Source organism: Scardinius erythrophthalmus, assembly GCF_964197995.2.
Source record: "Scardinius erythrophthalmus genome assembly, chromosome: 5".
Taxonomy (NCBI): Eukaryota; Metazoa; Chordata; class Actinopteri; order Cypriniformes; family Leuciscidae; genus Scardinius; species Scardinius erythrophthalmus.
Genome location: NC_138225.1, coordinates 25,409,020 through 25,433,519, shown reverse-complemented (window position 1 = coordinate 25,433,519; position 24,500 = coordinate 25,409,020). Strand labels below are relative to the sequence as shown.

The following is a 24,500-nucleotide window of genomic DNA, read 5'->3' as shown; positions in this document are numbered from 1 at the left end:
AACTCGCACATTCTCAAAAAATGGTCGCAGTCTGGAACCCTGATGATGATCGTTCGTTTGTTATACATCACAAACTCACCTTTTCCGACAACGTTGAGTCGTCTCACCCGACAACCGCGACAATCTCCTTCTAGGGCCGCTCATGCAGGCTCAGCTCAGGTGCCGGTCGCGTGCAGCGCTGCAGCCACGTAAACAGAGTTTGCCCTTCCCCTAGTGACTTTCACTTTCGGTGCCCGAATGGAATTGAATGAGGCTTTGCGATTTTTTTTAATCTAGGCCTACGTGAAATTCTGCATCCATTGTACTTTTTATTTATTTATTTTTTTCCCCCTCGGAAGGGCAACGTGAGTCAAGAAGGGCATATGGGCAGTTGCCCGGGCAACCTGAGCAACCCCCCTGTGCACGTCCCTGAAAGCAACTGATATTCTATAATTCCATGAAACGAACTGGGTCTCCAGGAGTTTTTCTTTTGCTTTGTTCAATTTTAATTCAGTTAATTAAGCAAATTCTCCTCTTCTTATCAAATTAAACTGAACAGAGAACAATGCCGTGTGCTCTACTCTCCAGTGCGGAGCAGCATCTTTAGGCCTGCAGGGGGAGTCAGATAGACTGGATCAGCTCCGAACACAACAAACAGAAGCACTCACAGCTGCGGCTACTAACCGCGCATGCAGCAGCTCATTCATTGCCAAGAATGTTTGAGGGATTTATATCTACATATTAAATAAACTAAGCTTGCATATAATAATCTTGAACGTATTTTTTTTAATTTTTTTTAATTTTTTTTTTTTTTTTTTGCGCGTATGCTTTTACGCGTTCCCTCTGGCTGGCTGCTAACAGCTAATCGACCGGGGACAGGGAGCTCCTCCTTCGGTCAGATTTTTACTCGAGCCCGAGGATCAAGAGGCATTCGAGTCGGATAACAGCAGCAGAGGAGAAGGTACATGCTCGCAAAGATTAATATGCTGAAGCCATAACAGTGTCTAAAAAGCAGGATAAAAGTAAAATAATACCGAGGTGGAACATAGAGGGAGGAGTGTGAAAAATTTAACGTGTCAACATCTCCTTTCTCCTATCCTATCTCCATTCTCTTGTATTGTCAATTATACTCCATTAATTCTGGTATAAACAGTTTAGCGGTGTATTTGTGTAAATGTATGTGTTTAATTTAAGTAGTAGTGTTATAGTCAGAGGGTGGTGTGGTTAAAGAACTTAACGTTAAATCCGAAAAGTTGCAAATTCGAGTCCCACAAAAGGGAGATAATAAAAGTAACTGGTAAATGATTGCTGGCTTAACTTACCTGACTTTGCTAGTAATAATATCCATGAAGTTGCTTCATGGATGCATTAGATTTGGTGGGCTGATGAATGCTAGGATATCTTGTTTTTTTTTTATGTGTAGAATGTCAGACTCAGACAGCGATGAGGACCAGGACCGGCCCTTCCACTTGACAGGGTTTCTGTTTGGCAACATCAATGAGAATGGACAGCTGGAAGATGACAGTGTGCTGGATACAGTAAGAAACTAAATCCCTGCTCTTGAATGTCTCTTGATGAGTTGGAAATTCACCATCCCGTTTTTTCCACCTTTCTATTTTCTGAATGCTTGTTATTGATCTTAATTTTATACATGCATATATTTCACATGTTTTAGTTTTTTTGTGTAATTTATAATAAAAAATTTACAATTCAGTCTTCCGGTGAAATGCCAGACTTCTCTCTGGTGATGGATGCCAGACTTCTTCAATCATTTAGTCCCCACTCCTTTCATACAAGCTCACATTCAGATCTGCCTCCATCTAATCAGCAACGAATGAATAGAACCAAGTTCCCTAATTTTTTCTCTTCAATAATCCATATCACTCAGATGCACGTCACAATATGGAAGAAAAGATCTGTCGCTACTTCCATTACATAGCAACTTTAAGGTCTTTTTGTTGTTGCAAGTCATTGTCAGTGTGAATGCCGTTAGTGGAGTGAGGCTAAAAAGGAATGATGACCTTCATATTGTACATATGCCTGTCAATTGTCTCTTTCTCTTTATCAGGAGTCAAAGAAGCACCTGGCTGGTCTGGGCTCTCTGGGTTTGGGTTCGCTCATTACAGAGATCACAGCCAGTGAGGAGGAAACCGCTGAGCAAGAGCAAGATCAGAGCAACACTGATGCAGAGGGTCTGTTTCCGTCTAATTATTAGAAAAAATGTCACTCCAAGCAGTCGGATATGTGCAGTATGTGCAGAAATGTGATAAAATAACCCAACTTTGTGCAATATTTGTGTTTGTTGATCTAGGATGGGTAAGGAGCACAGACGATGCAGTTGATTACTCGGATATCAGTGAAGTTGCAGAAGATGAAACCCGCAAATACAGACAAGCCATGGGCAACCTGCAGCCATCACGGAAAATGGGTACACACAGGCACAACTGGTGCAGAAAACACTGACGTATATGCACAAATGTATTACTGACGTGTGTATTTTGGTGTGCAGATGAAGAGGATGATTACGATGCTGATTGTGAGGATGTTGATGCCAAACTCATGCCTCCTCCCCCTCCTCCTAGTCTGTCAATCCCTACCAAGAAAGAAGACACACCCACTCAGAACAGCAGTGGTAAATGAGACAGCGTGATTGATATATGAATCAGTCAATATTGTGTGGATGTTCTTATTTTTGTATCACCTCTTTTTGGTTCTTGCCTTTTTCACTCTTTATTCTTTGTAGTGACTGATGAGGCTGATGGTATCATCCTACCTTCCATTATCGCTCCATCATCTGTGGGTGATAAAGTTGATTTCAGCAGTTCATCAGACAGTGAGAGTGAAAGCGATCGACCTTCTCAGGGTTCAGGGACAGGAGGACAGCCAGGATGTCTCACCCTCCCTCTTGCAGGCATTATGCAGAAAGATGCTGCTAAAGCCCTGCCTGGAGTCACAGAACTCTTCCCTGAGTTCAGACCTGGAAAGGTGACTGTTGCACACAATGACCTGGTTTTATAGACAGGGCTTAGATTAAGCCAAGATTAGGCCTTAGTTCAATTGGGACATTAAAGTAGCTTTTATAAACATACCTTAGAAAATAACATTACTGATGTGCATCCTGAAACAAACAATGGTTTTGTTTAAAGGAGAACTCCGGTCAATTTTAACATTGAGCTCATTTTTTTGTACATTTGGAGTGCTGTCAGTACAGAGAACAATGACAAAAATCGGTGTTGCCTACACTGTGTTATCCTCTTTTTAAAATTTGCACCCTGTTGACTTCAATGGGGCAAGTTTTAAACCTGCTTTTAGCCTCTTAACATCCTTGAAGTGCACAGCCAATGTGAGTGATTCCTTCAGAGTGAACACGGTGAATCTGACTGCAGTAGATGTAAAAGATATGAATAAAAATGATGTTTATTCAGCCAGCGCACATACCTGTATTTACTTCCTGTTTTCGGTCGAAGTCCACTGTAGTCGATTGTCGAGTTCACGCGGATAGGTTTAATACCTATGATCACGCGCATGAACTCGACAATCGACTACTGTGGGCTTCGACCGAAAACAGGAAATTGACCGGAGTTCTCCTTTAAGCAAACAGAACAAAACAAAACAAAACAAGAAGTTTATTTCATTTAAAACAGCTCAAACATACATTTTAGACTGGGACTAGGCTTAAGCCTTGTCTGTGAAACTGGGGGAATATGTCTTAGAAATAATCCAAAAATTAGATTACACACTTCATCAGATTGCTAACTCATTTGCTCTCCAATAGTAGTTTGGAGTTTCATAGTGTGTTAATTTTTGATCTACCAGGTGTTGCGTTTCTTGCGGTTGTTTGGTCCTGGTAAGAACATGCCATCTGTCTGGCGAAGTGCCCGCAGGAAACGGAAACGAAAGCAGAGAGAGCCACAGTCAGACACTGCTACAGGTGACAACGAATCGCAACCACCTGAGCCAGGGGCTAAGAAAAAATCAGGATGGGACTATGAGTATGCACCACCTCCACCACCGGAGCAGTGTTTGTCTGATGATGAGGTAACCAGATAGACAACATTTCATGTCCACTTTGACCGCTTCAGGAAAAGGACCCATATTATGATGGGATCAAGAAGAAAAAACTCTGTCTTTGTCTGTCTCTTTGTAGATCACCATGATGGCTCCGGTGGAGTCCAAGTTCCTGCAAGTGTCTGGTGAAGGTGATAAGGTGTCTGAGGTGAGGCCAAAGGTGGCAGAGTGGCGTTATGGTCCAGCACAGCTTTGGTATGACATGCTTGGCGTCCCGGAGGATGGCAGCGGCTTTCATTATGGATTTAAACTCAGAGATGACCAACAGCAAGACAGTACTGATGCAGTGGAAAAAACTGCTAATCCACCAGCTTCTGAACCAGTCAGTGAGCAGGAACCACCCCAAGAAGCACAAGCTGAGGTCAGTGTTTTTTAACCTAAATAAAAATGAGAAATGTTGCTTTTGCAGATAATTCAAAAATAAATTAAACTAAGAATAAATGAAAGCTAAATAGGAATAAAAATAAATAAATAAATGGGAAAAAACACAAAATTACTAAATTTTAAACTAAAATAACTAATTCAAAATATTAATAAATACTATAATAGTATATAAAGAAGTAAATATAAAAATAACACTGGTTGCGGCCATTTGTAACTTGAATGTGCATGGCTTCCAGTGTCATACACTTAAAAAAAACTGATAAGCAGTCCATTATGGTTGATGTTGCAAACTGGTATTTGTAATCCTATTATTTTAAGTTTTTTATCATAAATACAGTGGTTTGTTACAAATAGTTTTACTGTTTACTGCACTTTGTTAAAGTTATTTAAATAAAGCGGATAATGAAGTCTTGCACATTTATAGAAAATACCTCACTTCCGTGTTGCAAAAAAGGGGAATAGAAACATTGGGTAAATCAGGGGTTGTTTTTCATTCACAATAAAATGACACGTGCAGTAGGAACAGTCATTAGTAATAGTTACAGACAGCTCAATTACTTGTATCTGTACTTTCATCTGTGTGAGTTAGCAGGGGGATGAGGTGTCTCCGATGCAGGATGAGTTGTTTTTAATGGTGACCCAGCTGCAGTGGGAGGAAGACATCATCTGGAATGGAGATGATGTGAAACACAAGGGCACTAAAACTCAGCGTGCCAGTCTGGCCGGGTGGCTTCCTACTAGCATGACCCGTAACGCCAATGCTTATAATGCTCAGCAGGGTGAGAGAACACAGCCATAATGCAACAAATAAACAGAGAAGGTCACACATGCACATTCACAACACTGACAGTGCATCACATCAAAAACATATTTTTATGTCCTGATGGAGTATTGGTCTGTGGAATTAATGTTTTCCAGGTCTAAGTCGCAGTAATTCGCAGTTGGTGCCCCCGACCCCTCCTCCTTTGGTCAAAACTCCATCCATAACAGGTTCCAAAAGAGACAAACATAATCATGATCATCAAGGTACTGTCCTGAGTTTAATGAAGCATATCTACTCTTTTGGGTTTAGAATAGAAGAAACTGATTTTTTTTCCTTACAGTTGCTCATGAGGATGACATCCCTTGGTTCTCCATATTCCCGATTGATAATGAGGACCTTGTGTATGGACGTTGGGAAGACAACATAATCTGGGATGACCAGAGCATGGACTGCCTCCCTTCTCCTCCCATTCTCACCCTCAACCCCAATGATGAAAACATCATACTCGGTATTTTTTAACATTTTATACTTAATTTTAAACCTTGAGAAAGTTCACTTATAGTCAGTCATTGATAGTTGTTATTTTAATCAAATGTACTTAACAATTACTTTGTGCTAGTGATCTGTCTTTACAAAAGTGTTTCTGAACCTTTTAAACTCCAAGGTCTCCTATTGTTTACAAAAATATTCAAAGGCCCCATGACTTTTCCTGTTTTTCATGATGTAGTGAAATAGAATTAAGGATAAAAATATTTAATAATATCTCACAATTTCTACCTGATAAAATATTTTAGAGCTTTCCATAACAAGAATAATCTATATCCATTATAAAAATAATCATGTGATAATTTACATGACTTCTCAAGGTCTAGAAATAACAAATATGCACATCCAGGTTTTCCAAGACCTTAGGAACCCTGAACCTTAAAAAAAAAAAAAAAAAAAAATGTTAACAAGGTGAATTAAAACAAGAAATATCTTAATTTTTAGTTTTTTTAGTTTATCGTAATGCATGTTTTGTCTAATTTTAAATAATTTGAAGTCTTCTTGGGCCCCCTTATTGGGTCCTGGTCCCCTGGTTGAGAACCATTTCTTTACAAAATTCTTTACAAGTGTACATGGAACCTTGACCTTGATCTATATTTTCAGAGATCCCAGATGAAAAAGAGGAGAGAGCCTCTCATTCTCCTTCCAAAGAAAACAAAAAAGAGACAGCACTGAAAAAAAGTCGCATTCTGCTGGGAAAGACGGGCGTCATCAAAGATGAACCTCAACAGGTGAGATGAAGAAAAACAAAATGTGGAGTGAGGAAAAGAAAAGTAGATGATGTGTGTAATGTGTGACACTTTGTTTTACTCTGATCTAGAATATGTCCCAACCGGAGATTAAAGATCCCTGGAATCTGTCGAACGATGAGTTCTACTACCCTAAACAGCAGGGGCTCAGGGGCAGTTTTGGAGGAAACATCATCCAGGTGGGGGATTAGGGATGTGAATAGGGACCCAGAGTCAAATCTGAATAATCTGTTCTCTGTGAGCCAGCAGCCCTTTGTATTTTCTGAGTGTAATATTACAGTTGCAGTTATATATAAAATAATAATAGTGTAATATTTATTTAGTGCCATTGTCCAAAACATTAGAACAGAATAATACAGTGATTGAATTTAATAATTCGATTGACTTCCTGGTTTTGCTTTGCCAGTTCTCTTTATTTAGTTCTTCTGTGAACGTTTCTTTCCTCAGCACTCCATTCCTGCTGTTGAGTTGAGGCAGCCCTTCTTCCCAACTCACATGGGACCCATGAAACTACGACAGTTTCATCGACCCTCCCTGAAGAAGTACTCATTTGGAGCACTGTCCCAGCCCGGCCCGCACCCAACCCAGTCTCTCCTCAAACACATCAAGAAGAAGGCTAAGGTAGACTGACACAGCCTGAGAATTCATTTGTGTGTTTGTGAATGTGACAGTGAGTGTGTTTGTGTGTAATGTACATTGACATGGGAAAGTTTATACTTCAGTCCTTCATTTGTCTTTTCATATTTTAAAATCTCTCTCAGATGCGAGAGCAGGAGCGTCAAGCATCGGGCGGAGGGGACATGTTCTTTATGCGCACAGCTCAAGATCTAACGGGCAAAGATGGAGACCTGATTTTGGCTGAATATAGTGAGGAGTATCCTCCTCTTCTCATGCAAGTTGGCATGGCAACCAAGATCAAAAACTACTACAAAAGAGTAAGTCACAACTTCACACAGGCCACAATACTTAAGACATAAATGTGATCTTAATGTAGTTCTGGGACTCTAGTGGGACAAGTCTGAGATCTGAGTCTCAATAATGTGAGGTCTTGTGGATCTGGCTCTCCTAGTCTGGTCACTGCTGATGATGGCATTGTCAATGTTTATATGTATAGAAACCAGGTAAAGACCCAGGAGCACCTGACTGTAAATACGGAGAGACAGTTTACTGTCACACGTCTCCATTCCTGGGATCATTGCATCCTGGACAACTACTGCAGGTAAGATCATGGACACCACTTACACAATCCTGTCACCCTCTTCCACCTTCATGTTTTCTTTTTCTTTCTTTTTTATCACATTGTACATTGTGATTAAAATTGTCATTCTTCTGAATTATGTTGCTCTTTTGTTTGTGTGTGTGTCACAGGCCTTTGAAAATAACTTGTTCAGAGCTCCCATCTATCTACATAAGATGCCTGAGACTGATTTCCTGATTATTCGGACAAGGCAGGGCTACTTCATCCGAGAGCTTGTGGACATATTTGTTGTGGGTCAGGAGTGCCCTCTCTATGAGGTGCCAGGGCCTAACTCTAAACGAGCTAACACACACATTCGAGATTTCCTACAGGTAGCACCAGCACCCATCTCTCCCTTCCCTTTTTATTCTGGTTGCATGTTAACAAGTGATGAGAAGTGGTGTATGGATGAGTAAAGTTTTGAATATCTAATGGCTGATTACATAGGACAGTACTAATATGAGCAGAATACTTGGTGTATTTAACATCTTCAGTTTCATGGATTGTATTTAAATAGTTTCTCTCTCTGTAGGTGTTCATCTATCGTTTGTTCTGGAAGAGTAAAGATCGCCCTCGCCGTATACGTATGGAGGACATAAAGAAAGCTTTTCCCTCTCACTCAGAAAGCAGCATCCGCAAACGCCTCAAACTCTGTGCTGACTTCAAACGCACAGGTGCACTTACTCTCATGCACACGTTCATCTTAAATTAAATTCTAAAATCAACCTTTAGTTTACCTTCTGTCATTTTCATTAAGAAATGTTTGAAATGCACAGGAAATAGAAAACAGGAGGAACTCAGAGAAAGAAAATTTTCAGTCACTGTGTGTGTGTTTTGTCAGACAGGAGAATTGACAGATGCAGCAAGTATTTTTCCTGGTACTGGGAAGGTAGGACAGGAACAGAAAGCTAAGGAAATACACCAGATCACATAATTCTGCCTCGTTTTACACATACTGCGCCCATGTTAATTGGTTACAGCATTCTACAAAAAAGATGACAGGGATCCATACAAAATTTCTATGCCAGGGCTCGACAATAAGGACTGCCCAATGGCCCGGGGCCAGTGTAAGCGTAGCTTGGGACGCATCCTAAGCGCACGTCCTTCTCAGACAGCTTGTGAATGCTGAATTGAGCTCTTTCAAGTCTTCTTACGAAAATATTCACACAAAATTAGCAAGTTCCAGTCTCAGCAAGTATCTTAGTAAACATAGTCTGTTACATCTTAAGTGAACATAGACAGTTGAGTATTAAAACGCATGTGTAACACTATATTGGATCCGTGCAGCTCTTAGGCCGTGTGTCCACCAAAGCGTTATTAGCCAGCTGAAAACGCTAGGCGCTCTGCTAAAAACACTCAGCTGTGGGCGCTTGAGAGCGTTTTGGCAGCGCAGCGTTTTTTCAGTTGAGACGGTTGAGACCGAGACACTTTGCTTGTTATGATACGGAATATCCGCGAAAGTCTTACTAGTATCTCATTTCACACATATTTTGTTTCTGTGTCGATTCTATATTAAAATGTCAATACAATGTAATGTATTTTATCTGGCTCTTGATTTTGTTCCGTTATTATGCTTGTTGTTGTCATCTGTTGACGTTGTACAAGCAGAATCATGTGGCGGACGCGGTTGGTCTGTGTGGTATTAGTCCCGCCCCTCCTCCACTGTGATTGGACGGTTGGGTAAAAAGTGACAGTGATGAGCGCTGCGTTTTACCAAAAATTGAACATTCTTCAACTCTCGGCGACCAGTAAAAAACGCCGAACGCTCAGCGCTTCAGCGTGAAAAAGACGCTCAGCGCCTCGTTACGCTCATGGCGTTTTAAAAACGCGGCGCTCCCATTGAAAACAATTGAAAAAACACGCCAGCCGTGAGTAAAAACGCTTTGGTGGACACACGGCCTTAAGGTGATGATACACGGGGCAACTTTTTGAGAAATGTTGCAGGGCAATCTTGCCGAGCGATTGTTGCTTGGGCACTTTCCCATTGAAAGTGGACAAAAAAATATATATCTGGATAATTTAGATCTGTCTTGGGCCCTGTGTCTCCTCTGGTTGCCTGTTGATGGGAACATTGCCCAGCAACATTGCCCAAAAAGTTGCCCTGTGTATCATCACCTTTAAAGTGACAGCAGCCTGATAAACATGCTGCTGTCTTTGTTTTAATGTTAATCAAACAACGAAGGAAAAAAATCACTCACTGCTCTTGACTAAATAAATTTTGTAACTTTAAATGACTAATCTATATTTAATTTATACAGTGTGAAAGTATGCAGTGCTATTTTTCATTTCATTATTAATTTTCTCTACCTGAAAAACATGAAAAGCAGTCTTTATTTTATTTGTATGTTTGTTCTATTGTATTTGTGCTATTGCTCGTAATTTGATTATTTGTTCTTATTTTATTACTGACAGTTAACATGTCTTAGACAATATTTGAAATTAAATGAGTTAGGCTAGGAGTTTTTGCTGTCACAACTTTTTATTAAGGTTATGGGTCAAAAACAATGAAGACAATAACTAATCCTTTTTTTTGTGGTGGGATGAAAATTTTGGCAGGGCGAGCAAAAATTTTAACCAAAAAGAATTCTTAGTGTTGAGCCCTGTATGCTGTAAATCTGTATAAATCCATGATTTTAGCAGGTTATAGCTGTAATTTGGGTTACATTTTGTAAAATGTAAATGTGGCGTAAATCAGATCTCAAGACGAGCAAGTTTGTATTCGTTTCAATTGTATTCATTCAGTAACCCAGATGTCAATGTATTTTCTTTTAAAGCTGCTGGTCTGTTATGTAGCAGAAATGCTGTCAGAATGAAAGCACCATGCGAGTCATCAGTTCTTGCGTAGCAGGTACAGTTTGTGTTTTGTACTGAAGCTCTTTCATACCTATATCAGGTATGGATTCTAACTGGTGGGTGCTGAAACCTGATTTCCGGCTTCCAACCGAAGAGGAGATCAGAGCAATGGTTTCCCCAGAGCAGTGTTGTTCGTACTACAGCATGCTGGTGGCGGAGCAGAGACTAAAGGTTAACACATGAACACTTCCTATCCCGATGTGCACAATTTTCTTACAGAGCCACACCAGCTAATGTACACTTCTGTCTACCAGGATGCTGGTTATGGTGAAAAGTCATTTTTTGCACCTGAGGAAGAGAATGAGGAAGAATTCCAGATGAAGATTGATGATGAGGTCAGAGGTTTAATGAGTACATTTGAATATTGTTTTTTTGCTGGATGGTGTTTGTCTTTTTCATGGTTTGATTATATGAATGTGGTGATATGGTTAGGTACGTACTGCGCCATGGAACACAACTCGGGCGTTCATCGCAGCCATGAAGGGGAAGTGTCTCCTTGAGGTCACAGGGGTCGCTGACCCCACCGGCTGTGGAGAAGGTTTTTCGTATGTTAAAGTCCCTAACAAACCGACACAGCAGAAGGTACATGCTTTTCGACCATTTAGCACAGCTCCTGGCAATTATGAGTGTTTCATATGCATGAGAATGTCCACACACCCTCATTATCAAACACTGTTTCCTGTTTTTGCTCAGGATGATCGAGAGCCCCAGCCAGTGAAAAAGACTGTGACAGGGACTGACGCGGATCTGAGACGCTTGTCGCTCAAAAATGCCAAACAGTTGCTCCGCAAGTTTGGAGTTCCTGAGGAAGAGGTGACACTGAACTAATCAACTAATCAAAGATACAGTCTCTGAATAACCCCAGATTAAGCTAATCACTAAATAGTTATCAGAGAATGCTGTGTGTATTTTTTTTCTCAATGTTATTTAATCTCCCTAATGATAATGTTTATTGGTGGTCATTTTGTAGTCTCTTGCCTTTAAATTCCCTAATATGTGTATGTATGTGTGTATTTAGATAAAGAAACTTTCCCGTTGGGAGGTGATCGATGTTGTGAGGACCATGTCTACTGAACAGGCTCGTTCAGGGGAGGGGCCTATGAGTAAATTTGCTCGTGGGTCTCGATTCTCTGTAGCGGAACATCAGGAACGTTACAAAGAGGAATGCCAGAGGATCTTTGACCTGCAGAACAAGTGAGAACCTGAAAGTAGCAGGGCTCTTTTGCATTTCATTCTGCAATATCTCACACTAAAAATGTTTTCCAGTACAGGGATGCAATCATGTCAACTTTTGGCAAAATTCGCCATTTTGAATTAATCAAAATTAGGTCATTTGTATGATTTGTGTAGATCCCCTGAGTTTTTAAAATGTTTGGCATATTTGTGTGTGTGGCACAAAGGGAAGAGTTTCGCTTTTGTAGACAATCACAGGCATCTCTGTTGAAAGCAATGGCCAATCAGAGGTGTTTACAGTAGGCAAGTCAGAATCCACTCTGAATGAGTTTTTGTTTAACGCAACTGCGTTCTACAAACTCGCAAATCCTCTCATTATAGCACCAAAGCTTAGACACGATGTAAATAAGAGATTTGTTGTGCAGTGTGTAGTTAGATTCATTGATTATAACGTGAGTTTTCGCTCGAGTGAGTGAACTCAGTCAGTCGTGCTATAGAGGGAGCGCATTTAATTATGCGAGTGAAACGCTAAATTGTTCCGTGAGTCACTCCTGAAATTGCTATGATTGACATTAATTAACCGAAGATGGGACAAAACATCTGACAGGCTGATGTCAAATTAAGCGCTAAAAGGTTAAAGGGAGTGTGTTACTGTGTGGGTTGCATCTTTGTCAACTTTTTAACCCTTAAGAGTTTGCATCTTTGGCCGTAGCACTGTTAATGCTCACCCTAACAAAGTTGTGACAGAATAGAAATATGTGTTTTTGTTTTTTAGAGTACTGGAGTCCACAGAGGTGTTATCGACGGACACAGACAGCAGCTCAGCAGAGGACAGTGATTTTGAGGAGATGGGAAAGAACATAGAAAACATGTTGCAGAATAAGAAGACCAGTTCTCAGCTGAGCAGAGAGAGAGAAGAACAGGAGAGAAAAGAACTGCAGCGGATGCTGATGGGAGAGGACAATGAGAGAGAGAGGGGCCGCAAGGAACGACGCAAAGGCTGTACGTGTGTATGAAATTGAGATCGTCTATGCTAGGGCTGGGTATTGACAAACATTTCACAATTTGATTTGATTCACAAGCTTACTGCTCGATTCAATTCCAATTTCGATTCAATATTGATTTATTGGGGTATGTATCAGGTACAGTACATAAGGGGAAAAAAAATCTGGAACAACAGTTGGTACATTACTATAATATTAAAGGTTAAATTAACTGATTTGTATGGGATACTTACATTTAAATTACACATAAGGACGGTATTATAATAATATCATTATAATAATAGCTTTTTAATAACATGATTATGTTTCTACTCGTTTTTTGCAATATAAATATTTAAATGGTGGCTGTCATAAAAACATGACAGATTTATTCAGACATATACAATACATATTGAAGAACAGATTACATGAAAAAGAGAATAAATTTCCAATATAGTGCATATATTTGTCAAAATGCTCCTCTAGTGTTAATTTTTCTCGCTAGCTATCACATTTATGGAATTTTCTGAGGTAAATATAACATGCATGACATTTTGTTAACATGCTGTTTTATTTGTCTTTGCGAGTTTGAAATACTGATTGAGCGATTATATGAGACATGATACGGATTTCATTAAGTACTGGAAAGTGCTGGACAATAAGTCTTTCAATATACCTTCTGATGTTCATTCATGTTTATTTCATGCTGTAACTAGTAGTAAAGTGGAAGAGATTATCAGTTCACGATGCTCTGCGCTTCCCCTTCGCTTGCACTGAGGCGCTACAGCGATATGTCACAGTACATTAAAGAGCACCAAAGCGTAATTTCATAAATTGCTAGAATTTGAAAGCTAAGACTTTTTTTTTTTTTTTTTCATATCAAAAGTTACAAAGCATAAAGCTTATTGTGTTTTTTTATTTTCTTTTTGGATGGGAGGCATGCTACAAAGTTGTTCATTCATCAACTGAAAACACCATATAAGTAAAATTTTTGGCATTTAAGAATCGATATCATTTCATCAAAACGAGTATTGATTTAAAATCAATATTTTTAACCCAGCCCTCATCTATATCCAGATCTTAGTCTTTCTCTGTATCTAATAACAGCATCTGTTTGTGCATTTTAGCGAGTGCCCTCTCCACCAGCTCTCACAAAGATGATGACGCTTCCTCCGTCACTAGCCTGAACTCTTCAGCAACAGGGAGAAGGCTGAAAATTTATCGCACATTCCGTGACGAGGATGGCAAAGAGTATGTGCGCTGTGAGACTGTACGCAAACCAGCTGTTATCGACGCCTATTTGCGTATACGCACCACAAAGGATGATGACTTCATGTAAGTATCTGTTTGTGTACTTAGTAGTCAGTACTAGTACACAGCAAAAACTAATTAGTATTGAACACGCTTTTATTTAAAACGTTGAAAATAATTATTAACAAATGTAAAAATCTTTATTATTATCATTAATAAAAATGCCTGTGTGTGTTCTTCATGTGTCTGCAGTCGCAAGTTTGCATTGTACGATGAACAGCACAGGGAGGAGATGAGAAAGGAACGGCGACGAATTCAGGAGCAGCTGCGACGCCTTAAACGAAACCAGGAGAAAGACAAATTTAAAGGTCCACCTGAGAAAAAGGCCAAAAAGGCCAAAGAACGACCAGACCTGAAGGTACAAAATTAGAAATATACTTCTACTCGCCACTGATGTGCGCTTATCAATCCGTCTGAAAGTGTTTTGCTGTGAATGAAATGAGCACATGATATTTGTTTGCACAGACTGAAGTTTTTGGTTTTGTCTACAGCTGAAATGTGGTGCTTGTGGGGCAATTGGACACATGAGAACCAATAAGTTTTGCCCGTTGTACTACCAAACCAATGCCCCACCTTCTAATCCAGTGGCCATGACAGAGGAGCAGGAAGAGGAGCTTGAGAAGACTGTCATCCACAATGACAATGAAGAACTTATTAAAGTAGAAGGAACCAAGATTGTTCTTGGAAAGCAGCTCATTGAGAGGTAATGCAGACATGGTAGTTGCATAACATGTATGTGAGCTTTTTTAATCAACGATAAACCTTTTCAAGAGGTATAAGAGAAAGTGTAAATCATTCAATGGCTTGCCATTTAAATTCCATATTAAGTTTCTATTAACCACCTTTTACCTTAACTTTTAAAATGGGCCTGTTGTCAGAGTAGTTATTGTTAACTAAAACCATTGAAAATTATTTTTGTTAATTGAAATGAAGCTGAAATAAATATAAATTAGATGACAAGCACAAACTTAGCGGAAATTAGAAACTAAACATTAACTAAAACATTAATGAATTTTGAAATGTTCACGTGACATGCATTTTAAAATGTTCTGTCTAATCTAGTAATTAATATGCTGTATGTATAATCAACATAAAAAATATTTACCAAATACTGTTCAAAATAGTTTTAGATGATGTATTTCTTGCAAGCCAACTTCCCAAACGTATTGTCAGCTACTTGCATCATTTGTATGCTCAGCTGTGTTAGTGTTTGTATTGTTATGATACTTTATCAATATGTTTATAGTGCTGATGAAGTGCGGAGGAAATCTCTGGTTCTGAAGTTCCCTAAGCAGCAGCTTCCTCCTAAAAAGAAGAGACGCGTGGGGACAACAGTACACTGTGACTACCTCAATGTAAGAGTATGTTTTAAGTTTAAGTTTCTTTGTGCAGTAGTTGTTTACAGATTCTTGTAGACCCTGAATGAGTAATCAGCACATGGCAGCATCTCTGTGCCATCATCATTCGTTATACTATCTCTCTGTCTTTCTCTCAGCGTCCTCATAAGTCCATCCATCGCAGAAGGACAGACCCCATGGTCACACTCTCTTCAGTCCTGGAGAGCATCATTAATGACATAAGGGACCTTCCTAATGTAAGATGCATTCACCTATGTTATATACTAGACATAAACACATTCTCTGACACATTCTTGAATATGTTGTTTGTCTCTCAGACGTACCCCTTTCACACTCCTGTGAATGGCAAAGTAGTTAAGGATTATTACAAGATCATCACACGACCGATGGACCTGCAGACGTTACGTGAAAATGTTCGCAAGCGCATGTACCCTTCACGAGAAGAGTTCAGAGAGAGTGTCGAACTCATCTACAAAAATAGCGCTACGTACAATGGTACTTTCACACGCGCATACAGGAACTTAAGGTATTTACTCAGACTAGACGTACACATAAACTATTTTTATGTATAATATATGTATTTTTCAGGTGCAAAGCATCCATTAACCCTTGTTGGTCAAGCAATGCTGAGTCTGTGTGATGAGAAACTGAAAGAGGTAGATAAAAATATTTCACTAGGACTCAAAAACACTTGCAGAGAGATTGAGGAGTAATTATTGTGGCTCTCTTTACAGAAAGAGGAGCGTTTGGTTCGTTTGGAAAAAGCCATTAATCCTCTTCTGGACGATGATGATCAGGTCGCTTTCTCCTTCATCCTGGACAATATTGTCACACAAAAGATGATGGCTGTTCCTGATGTGAGCGACCACTTACTGTTCTACCCTAATATGTTTTATATTTATACTTGTATTTAAGGACTTAACATGTATTTTAACAATTCTTATTTAATATCTGTCCAGTGTTAGTCACTGCAAGTCAAGTTCCTCTTAAGGGCAATATTAACCTATTTGGATTTTTTCTTTTTTCTTTTTTTTTTTTTTCTTTATTGGATTTTCCTACATTGAATTACAAGTGCACAGATAATAAACCCACAAGTTAAAATTAAGCAATTTTATTACCCCAATAACCAAAACCAATAAACAAAACTGAAGCATTAAAATAAAATTAAAGCTTAAATGTCTATAGTGTCAGCCAGTGCATTATGGGACTCCATACCTTATCAAAGAGCCAATGAGTTAGAATCAACATTTTTTTAGCTTAGAGTAAACCCCTCTTTAATCCAAAATATTTAGATTTTTACATTAAATTATGAAAGTATTTTGACATTAAAAAAAACTTGCTCAGCAGCTTTAACACTGAAACAGTAGTATTTGATGGTTCCATATAGCATGTTCAGTTAGCAAAAATTAAGTGAATTGCCCTTTCTTAATTAGTTAATGTCTCTTTTTCTCTCTGTAGTCCTGGCCCTTCCATCATCCTGTTAACAAGAAATTTGTTCCTGATTATTTTAAAGTCATCATCAACCCCATGGATCTGGAAAGTCTCCGTAAGGTCAGGAAGATCTGTGTGTGTGAACACAAGAAACTTCAGTAGGAATGTGGTTTATTTCAGAATCTCTGAACTGTGTGTGTGTCTGTGTGTAGAACATCTCCAAACACAAGTATCAGAACCGGGAGGTGTTTCTTTCTGATGTTGGTCTCATTCACAACAACAGTGTTAAGTACAATGGTGAGAACCAAATTAATATTTTTATTCATATTGAATAAAATCATGATTTCACATATGTATGCATTCTTTTATTTACATTTTTTTACTTCTCAGGTCCTGATAGTCCTTATACCAAAACAGCTCTGGAAATTGTGAATGTCTGCAAGCAGACTTTAGCAGAGGTACTTCTGTGTGAGAATGAGTGTTCTTTGCTGTTTCGTATGCTCTGTTTGACTTTGTGTTTGAGATGTTTAATGTGTATCTGTTAGTATGACGAACACCTGACTCAACTGGAGAAGGACATCTCTACTGCTAAAGAAGCTGCTCTGGACGCTGCAGACCTTGAGAGCTTAGACCCATTGACTCCTGGACCGTACACACCGCAGGTACATGCACACATCACACTGAGGGCATGATCTCGGGTGTCTCAAGTGCTCTGTGTGCAAGTGTATTTGATAGCAGGTGAAATGAAGCATGTCATCATAAGAGACTCTGCCAAAACAGAACAGAAGGCTTGTATTCTCTCTCTCTCTCTCTCTCTCTCTCTCTCTCTCTCTCTCTCTCTCTCTCTCTCTCTCTCTCTCTCTCTCTCTCGCTCTCTCTCTCTCATTCATAGTCTGAACATTCTGTACTGCACAGCTGTTTGATTCACATTTCCTCACTGTTCTTGTCTTTTCCTCCTCCCTTACAACTTGTTTGTCTTTCTGTGTCTGGGGCTTTTTCTTTTTATATTTAAATTTTTCTTTCTTGCCTTCTTTCTTTCTTTCTTTCTTTCTTGCCTTCTTTCTTTCTACCTTTCTTTCTTTCTTTCTACCTACGTTTCTTTCTTTCTACCTTTCTTTCAGCCTGATGTGTGTGAGAACAGTGTGTCTGTGAGTTTGCAGGGAGATTCTAGTCTGTTAGCCGAGGCTACGCTAATCCCTCCCACCCCTGAGAAAAGAGGGGGGCAGGTATTCCTCTCTCCCTCTCTGCATCCATCCATTCCTCTGTCCATCCATCTCTTCATCCATTTTATTGGCTAGCTTGCTTTGCCCTTTGGATACGTCCTTCCACCCCCTCATCCATCCATTTTGTGGTCACCCACCCCTTTACTGTGATGGTTTCTGTTTGCTGCTTGATTTGCTTTCTTATCTATCTTCAACTAAGTATGTTTAGGATGGATTTAGAACTGGTCGTTAGTGAGCTAAAACCCAATTATTATTATTATTATTATTATTATTATTATTATTTTATTATTATTTTATTATTTCTTTTATATAAATGAGACTCTTACCAGCCAAAAACAATGAATGTAGCTGAAATCCTGCTTACAGTGGTAAATCTGTTGCATTTTCTCCAGAGTATCAGCCATTAACTGCTTTAGTTTTAAAACCGCTCTAAGGTTTTAATGTACAAAAAATGTAAAGCTTTAAAAAAAAAACTTGATTCCATCGATCTATCTCTCCACCTGTCCATCTGTTCATCCTCTGCTGCATGCATTTTCTGATTGGTCCTCTCCTTCTGTGTGCCTCTACACTGTCCTTAAGTACATTGTTGTGTACGTTCCTTAGGGTCGTCACGGCAGAGGCAGAATGGGCGAGGAGGAGTCTGATGTGGACATAGAAGGATTTGAGGAAGATGATGATGGCAAACCTAAAACACCTGCTCCGGTAATAAACCTGCGCACAAAACCCTTCAAACCAGGGGTCTTCCACAGGGGATTCACAGTCCCTTTTTTACCCCTTACTGTTTGATTTAATTAAATAATTATTGTGAGCAAAATAAAAATATGCATTAAAATATGCACGTTATAGGTAACAGTTTTCAATAAGGTCTCGTTTAACATTAGTTAATGCATGAACTTAACTGTGAGCAATATATTTTTACAGCATTCATTAGCATTTATTATTTGTTAATGTTAGTTAATAAAAATATTTAGATTAACATTTAATTAAGATTAATAAGTGCTGTAGATGTATTGTACATTTTTAGTTCATGTTAACTAATGTAATTAACTAATGTTAACAAATTAAACCTGATTGTAAAGTGTTGCTTAACTTAACTTAAATCAAAGCATATGCAATGGTTTAACTGAGACTTGAATGTTGTTTGTACTTTCAGGCTGAAGAAGGAGATCTGGATGATGAGGACGAGGAGGATGATGAAGATGATCTCCTCATGCGGCCACAGAGGCGTATGCATGGAGATGAAGAGGAATACGAGGATGATGAAGGCTCCAGGCGGCCAGCACAAGCCAGTGTACTTTACCAGGATCTGTTGATGTCAGACGCAGAAGACGATGCCAGTGAGGAGGAAGGCGATAATCCATTCTCCTGTAAGTAAATACGTGTGTGGGCGTGTGTGTGGGCGTGTTTATGCGTGTGTGGTGTGTCTGTTTGTGTGTGTCTGTGTGTGAATTTTGCTGTGTATGTAACATTGATTCTCTCTGCTCTAAATTTGAAGCTATCCAACTGTCAGAGAGTGGCAGTGACAGTGATGCTGAACTGGGGCATCAGGAGAGCACCCGGATTGGAATAGAGCAGGACGAGAGTATGATGTCTTATGAGGGGGAGGGGCATGATGGGGTAACGCACATGGAGGACAGCAACGTCAGGTCAGAATACATGAACACAAACATATTCTTGTTTGAGTAAAGCTGATGTTTTTCCATGTGTAATCATGATTTTGTATCATGTAAGTAAATGTAAATATACATATGCTACTGTTCTTCAATAGCTGCAGGATGCTAGAATCCTTATTGTTTGGTAGCCCAGTAACCAAGATATTACCAGTAATATTTGTCTTGTACTTAAGTGGGTGTTGTGATTGATTGATTGATTGATTGATTGATTGATTGATTTATTATATATCATTTCTGAATCTTATATCTCGTAGGAAGTTTGAAATGTGCTTTCTAATTCCTAGTCCTGTCATTCTTACACACATTCACCAAAGGCTAATTTATGTTTGTCACAGGGTTTCCGCGGGGCATTAAAAAGCATTAAAAGTCATTAAATGGATTTTGCGAAAATTAAGGCCTTAAATAGCATTAAAAAGCATTACATTTTAATCCTACAGGCATTAAAAATTAGATATAGTTTTGAAGAAAATGTTATACTATCAATTTATTTGAATATAGCCTTCATAATTAATATTTTTTATTTGCTGTTGCAAAATATGTACGTTAGTGTGATAAACACACGGAACCGGTTTGGTAATTGCTTCCGGCCGGAGCAAAATTGCCTTGATACGGAGGTGACGCAGACATTTTGTACAGTGGTGGACAGGAATAAAACTAGACCAGAAAAATGGGAAAGTGCAAATTCCATTCGAAGTGGATATTTAACGCAATTAACGCAGCATCTGTTAATTTTTGTCATCCTTTGGCAAGCTTTACATTATGATCCCGCTCTTATTCATGCAAATACTTTGAACCTGAACTTGGCTTGAACAAACAGTAACACACACAATTATGCCAAAATGTCTGTTTTGTCGAGTATCCTCATAACATAAGAGCAGTCTTGAGTTAAATAAAGTCTTAAATGAACGTGAAGAGTTGTGAGGGAATGAGACGCGTGTGAGATCCGCGTCTCTGTCAGTAGCGGCTGGTTTTAAAGGGACAGCAGCCAATAAAGCTTTCTGTCAGTAAAGTTAATCAAAGAACAAAGGGAACAGAGAAAATCACTAACTGCTCTTGACTAAAGAACTTTTGTAGCTTTAATAAGGATCAGTCTTTATTTAATCTATAATTTATGCCGTGCAGAAACTTTTTTTAAAACTTTTATTCATTAATTTCTGTATATTGTTCTGTATATGTTAGACAGGTACAGTAGGAAGGGAAAATGTGACATTTATTATAGGTTTATGTGAGGATTGTTTGAAGTTCACTTAAATTTAAAGTTGTTATATTTTTTGAAGCCTAATAATTAAAAAAAAAATTATAGCTTTCAATTACACTTATGTTGAATGGCTATAATTTATGGTTAAAATGGGGGGGAATCATTTTTATCCAGACATCAATAGCTGTAATAGTACCAGTGAGACTAACCTTCATTCATACAAAGATGCCATTAAACCAGTATTTGAAACATACTGTCTTTGTTGTTTCTACATTAATTTGGAGATTAATTGTGAAATAATTACAGTAATATAAAATATATAAACTAGATATTAACCTACAAAAATGTAAGTGTTTTTAATTGTGATTAATGACAGAAAAAGCCCACTTAGAGGCTTTTGCATCTGAACTCTTCACATATATATATATATACACACACACACACACACACACACACACACACACACACATATACACATATATACACACATACACGCATATATACATATATATTATCTGTGGTTAGTGTCATGTATAGCATTAAAAAGTTAAAAAAAAACTGCAGAAACCGTGTAGTCAATCCACTCAGTGCGGATCAAATATAACGATACGCATCGGTTTTCTTTCTCAACTGTTTATGTTCACTTAACATCGTGTCCTAACTACACGTGCCGCACGGCGCGATAAAAGGTATCTTTTTCATGTTAATCAGAGTTTTTGTCCTAACCAGGTGCGACGGCGTGACTTATGTGTCAAAATACCAAAAGACTGGCATTTTGACACATAAGTGTGTATATTTGACCGTTCAAGCCTAATTAGGCATCAAAAAGAACTCCTTTCAGTACTTAAGCGCTCTATGAGCAGCAGCTTTATGTGCGTGCATTTCAGGTGTGCGCTCAGAGACGATCTCTTCAGTATATGCACGCACTATCTGAATGATTCCTCTTTCCCTGCTTATTGCGCTTGAAGGGCTGATGTGATGTCACATTGCACAGACCCCACCCACGACTGCTAACGGACTCTTTCGTGTTAGCATAGACCTCACCCTGAGTGAGCTTTACACAGTCCACCATGTTATCTCCTCGCTTGAGGATTTAACAGCAGCATTCAAGTAAAATTTTTTATAATTAAAGCTACTAAAGTTATTCAGTCAAGAGCAGTGAGTGATTTTCAGTTTTTCTTTTGTTGTTTGATTCATATTATCAGCATTTATAGCAGCAGGTACTGTATATTACGCTGCTTTCACTTGAATGCACTGATCTAATATACACAGGCGATTTCTTTACTTGCTGTTTGTGAACTTTGTGTATTTGACATAACCTTGTGTTTATTTGACAGTTTAAGTGCAATAAGATGTGAAAGAGAACTTAGTTTAATACTCACGGGACGCACCGTCTGACAATCCAGCTTTCTGTGCGCGTGCTTCGGATGTATGCGTTCAGAAAACCATATATCAGAAGTTTACTGATATGGCTTTAAAACGAATGCAGATAATAAACTTTAATGATCTCGTGACCGCGATAGAGATGATAATCAAAACCAAACAGATGTTTTGTTCGTTTTTGGCAGAGTATCGGAGTCATGAGCTGTACAGGCTCCGCCCTCTTCTGGAAAGAGGGGCGGGGACCAGCAGCTCATTTGCATTTAAAGATACATGCATGAAAACAGCATGTTTTTCCTTCCTCTGAAAAAGGGCATTTACAACATGGCATAGTAAATTATCTGTAGAGTATTTTGAGCTGAAACTTCAGACACATTCTGGGGACACCTGAGACTTGTATTACATCTTGTAAAAAGGCGCATAATAGGTCCCCTTCAACTCTTTCAAATGATAAGCTTTCGTGACGCAATAGAGATGATAGTCCGAAATCTCTACCGGTTGACAAATTTCTACCGGTTTATCATGTCTACCAGTATATAATCAATCACCCACCCCTATTTCAACAAAAGTTCTCTTTTGCTAATTCTTCATTACACTGTGCCTCGTATAAAACAATCTGCAGTCTAATGCTCCGAACAAACCTATAATCATTCCACGTGATTCGAGACTATTAAAATAAACCATCCATTTTTTCCTGACGTTAGGATCATTCTTGAAGTCTGCACAGATACACAAATTAGCTGTTTAAACTGGACACGTCAAAGCGAACGTTCTTTTGCTTTTCCATTTGTCCTGTTGTCAAGACTCAAGCATGTGAAGAATGTCAAAAATTGAACAGGCATCTGTATACCGCATCCAGTGTAGACCACATCAGTGAAATTTGATTTCTCATGTCATCACCCCTTTAAGGAGCTGTTTTTACTGTATTTTTTATTAATTAAATGCAGTCTTGGTGAGAATAAGAGACTTAAAGACATTAAATCTTACAGAATCTTACTCATTTTCCCAGTTTTAGTCTACCCTTATCTACCTTCTCAACCTATTAATATCACACAAAGTTAATCAATATGGAACAGAAGATAGCATCTCTCTACAGTATAACTTCTATAAAAACACAATGAAAGACAGCAGCAACCTGTGTTTGTCATTAACACACTTTGCATTGTTCGAGAGTTGTCTGCGTGGCAGTTGCTTGGAGGATCAGCCCACTTAACTTGCAACATCTACAGGATTTTCTTAGGATTTTTTGGACAAATATCAGTATCAGTTTTTGCCCATCCCTGGTTCTAATGGCTGTTTTAGAGATCAGATATTTCTGTTGCTAACAAGGTGATGTGGCACTTTTATTTGAAAGGAATCACCTTCTTTTCCTACAGTCACCATATTGAGTTTTGTGGTCTCTTGTATTTTTTAACAGATGGCCTGTCTTCTCATAAATGTCTGATTACACTCTTTCACTTGCACTTCCTGTGTGTTATAGTTATGGCAGCTACTATGACGGAGACAGTCAGATGCAAAGGCAGGTGTCCAGCCCCAGGACAGGAGAACAGGACATAGAGGAGGTGTACGGGATAAGTGAAGAGGAAGAAGACGAGGAGGATGAGCGGAGGCGAGGGCCTAGTGTTCTCACACAGGCACAGCTCAGTGATGAGGAGGAGGACAGTGAAGAATTCAGATCTGTTGGAGGAGACAGTGACATGGATTCTGACAACTAACACACGCTTCTTCCTCTTCTGTCATATGTGCTGTGTAACTGTCCTGGTGCTGATGATGGTGTTGCACATAACTGTATATTTCGTACTATTCTAATGGTTGTGTTTACATGTTATTTTTATATGGCTTATTGAGCTTAAGTGACTCAGACAATGTTTGCGATGAAGAATGTGAGAAATAAATTTTTATCTATCTGAAATGGACACATTCTGAGTTTTGTCCTCCTAAACCTCAATTCACTCTGCCAAACTACTCTTTTAACTATGATCCATCATTCTAAAATTAATTTTAAAACACTGAACTCAGACTTGGGCAGGTCATACGGACAGTTGACATTTTACTTTGTTTTTTTTTTATATAAAAAGCCCCCCTAAAAAAATTCCTCCTATTTTTATTACTTAACTGGAATTAAAGCATGCAGATTTGATCAATAAACAAAAAATCATGTCCATTTTTTTTTATCAGTTTCAAGAAAAAT

At 38.8% G+C, this 24,500-nt stretch overlaps 1 protein-coding gene across 4 annotated transcripts; it reads left to right on the top strand.

The window, feature by feature from the left end:
* The first annotated feature begins 611 nt into the window (after window positions 1-611).
* Window positions 612-24,225, top strand: taf1 (TAF1 RNA polymerase II, TATA box binding protein (TBP)-associated factor). 4 transcript variants are annotated; one of them, XM_081366176.1, is made up of 41 exons: window positions 613-940; window positions 1,403-1,517; window positions 2,048-2,171; window positions 2,291-2,407; window positions 2,489-2,611; window positions 2,723-2,964; window positions 3,796-4,017; window positions 4,127-4,408; window positions 5,021-5,210; window positions 5,350-5,457; window positions 5,535-5,702; window positions 6,344-6,471; window positions 6,561-6,668; window positions 6,937-7,110; window positions 7,251-7,424; window positions 7,604-7,708; window positions 7,858-8,058; window positions 8,259-8,400; window positions 10,620-10,750; window positions 10,834-10,914; window positions 11,012-11,161; window positions 11,273-11,392; window positions 11,598-11,773; window positions 12,528-12,754; window positions 13,863-14,070; window positions 14,239-14,404; window positions 14,538-14,749; window positions 15,293-15,401; window positions 15,542-15,640; window positions 15,722-15,899; window positions 15,993-16,060; window positions 16,139-16,261; window positions 16,863-16,955; window positions 17,048-17,132; window positions 17,226-17,293; window positions 17,381-17,497; window positions 17,957-18,061; window positions 18,662-18,760; window positions 19,212-19,425; window positions 19,554-19,704; window positions 23,790-24,225. In XM_081366176.1, the coding sequence occupies exons 2-41, from the start codon at window positions 1,404-1,406 to the stop codon at window positions 24,022-24,024; spliced, it is 5,937 nt and encodes a 1,978-aa protein (XP_081222302.1). In that variant the 5' UTR covers window positions 613-940; window position 1,403; the 3' UTR covers window positions 24,025-24,225. The 4 variants fall into 4 exon arrangements, with proteins under 4 accessions (XP_081222304.1, XP_081222302.1, XP_081222301.1 ...); XM_081366178.1 differs by lacking the exon at window positions 17,957-18,061 and having other exon boundaries at window positions 612-940; XM_081366175.1 differs by having other exon boundaries at window positions 15,542-15,899.
* The last annotated feature ends 275 nt before the right edge of the window (window positions 24,226-24,500 follow it).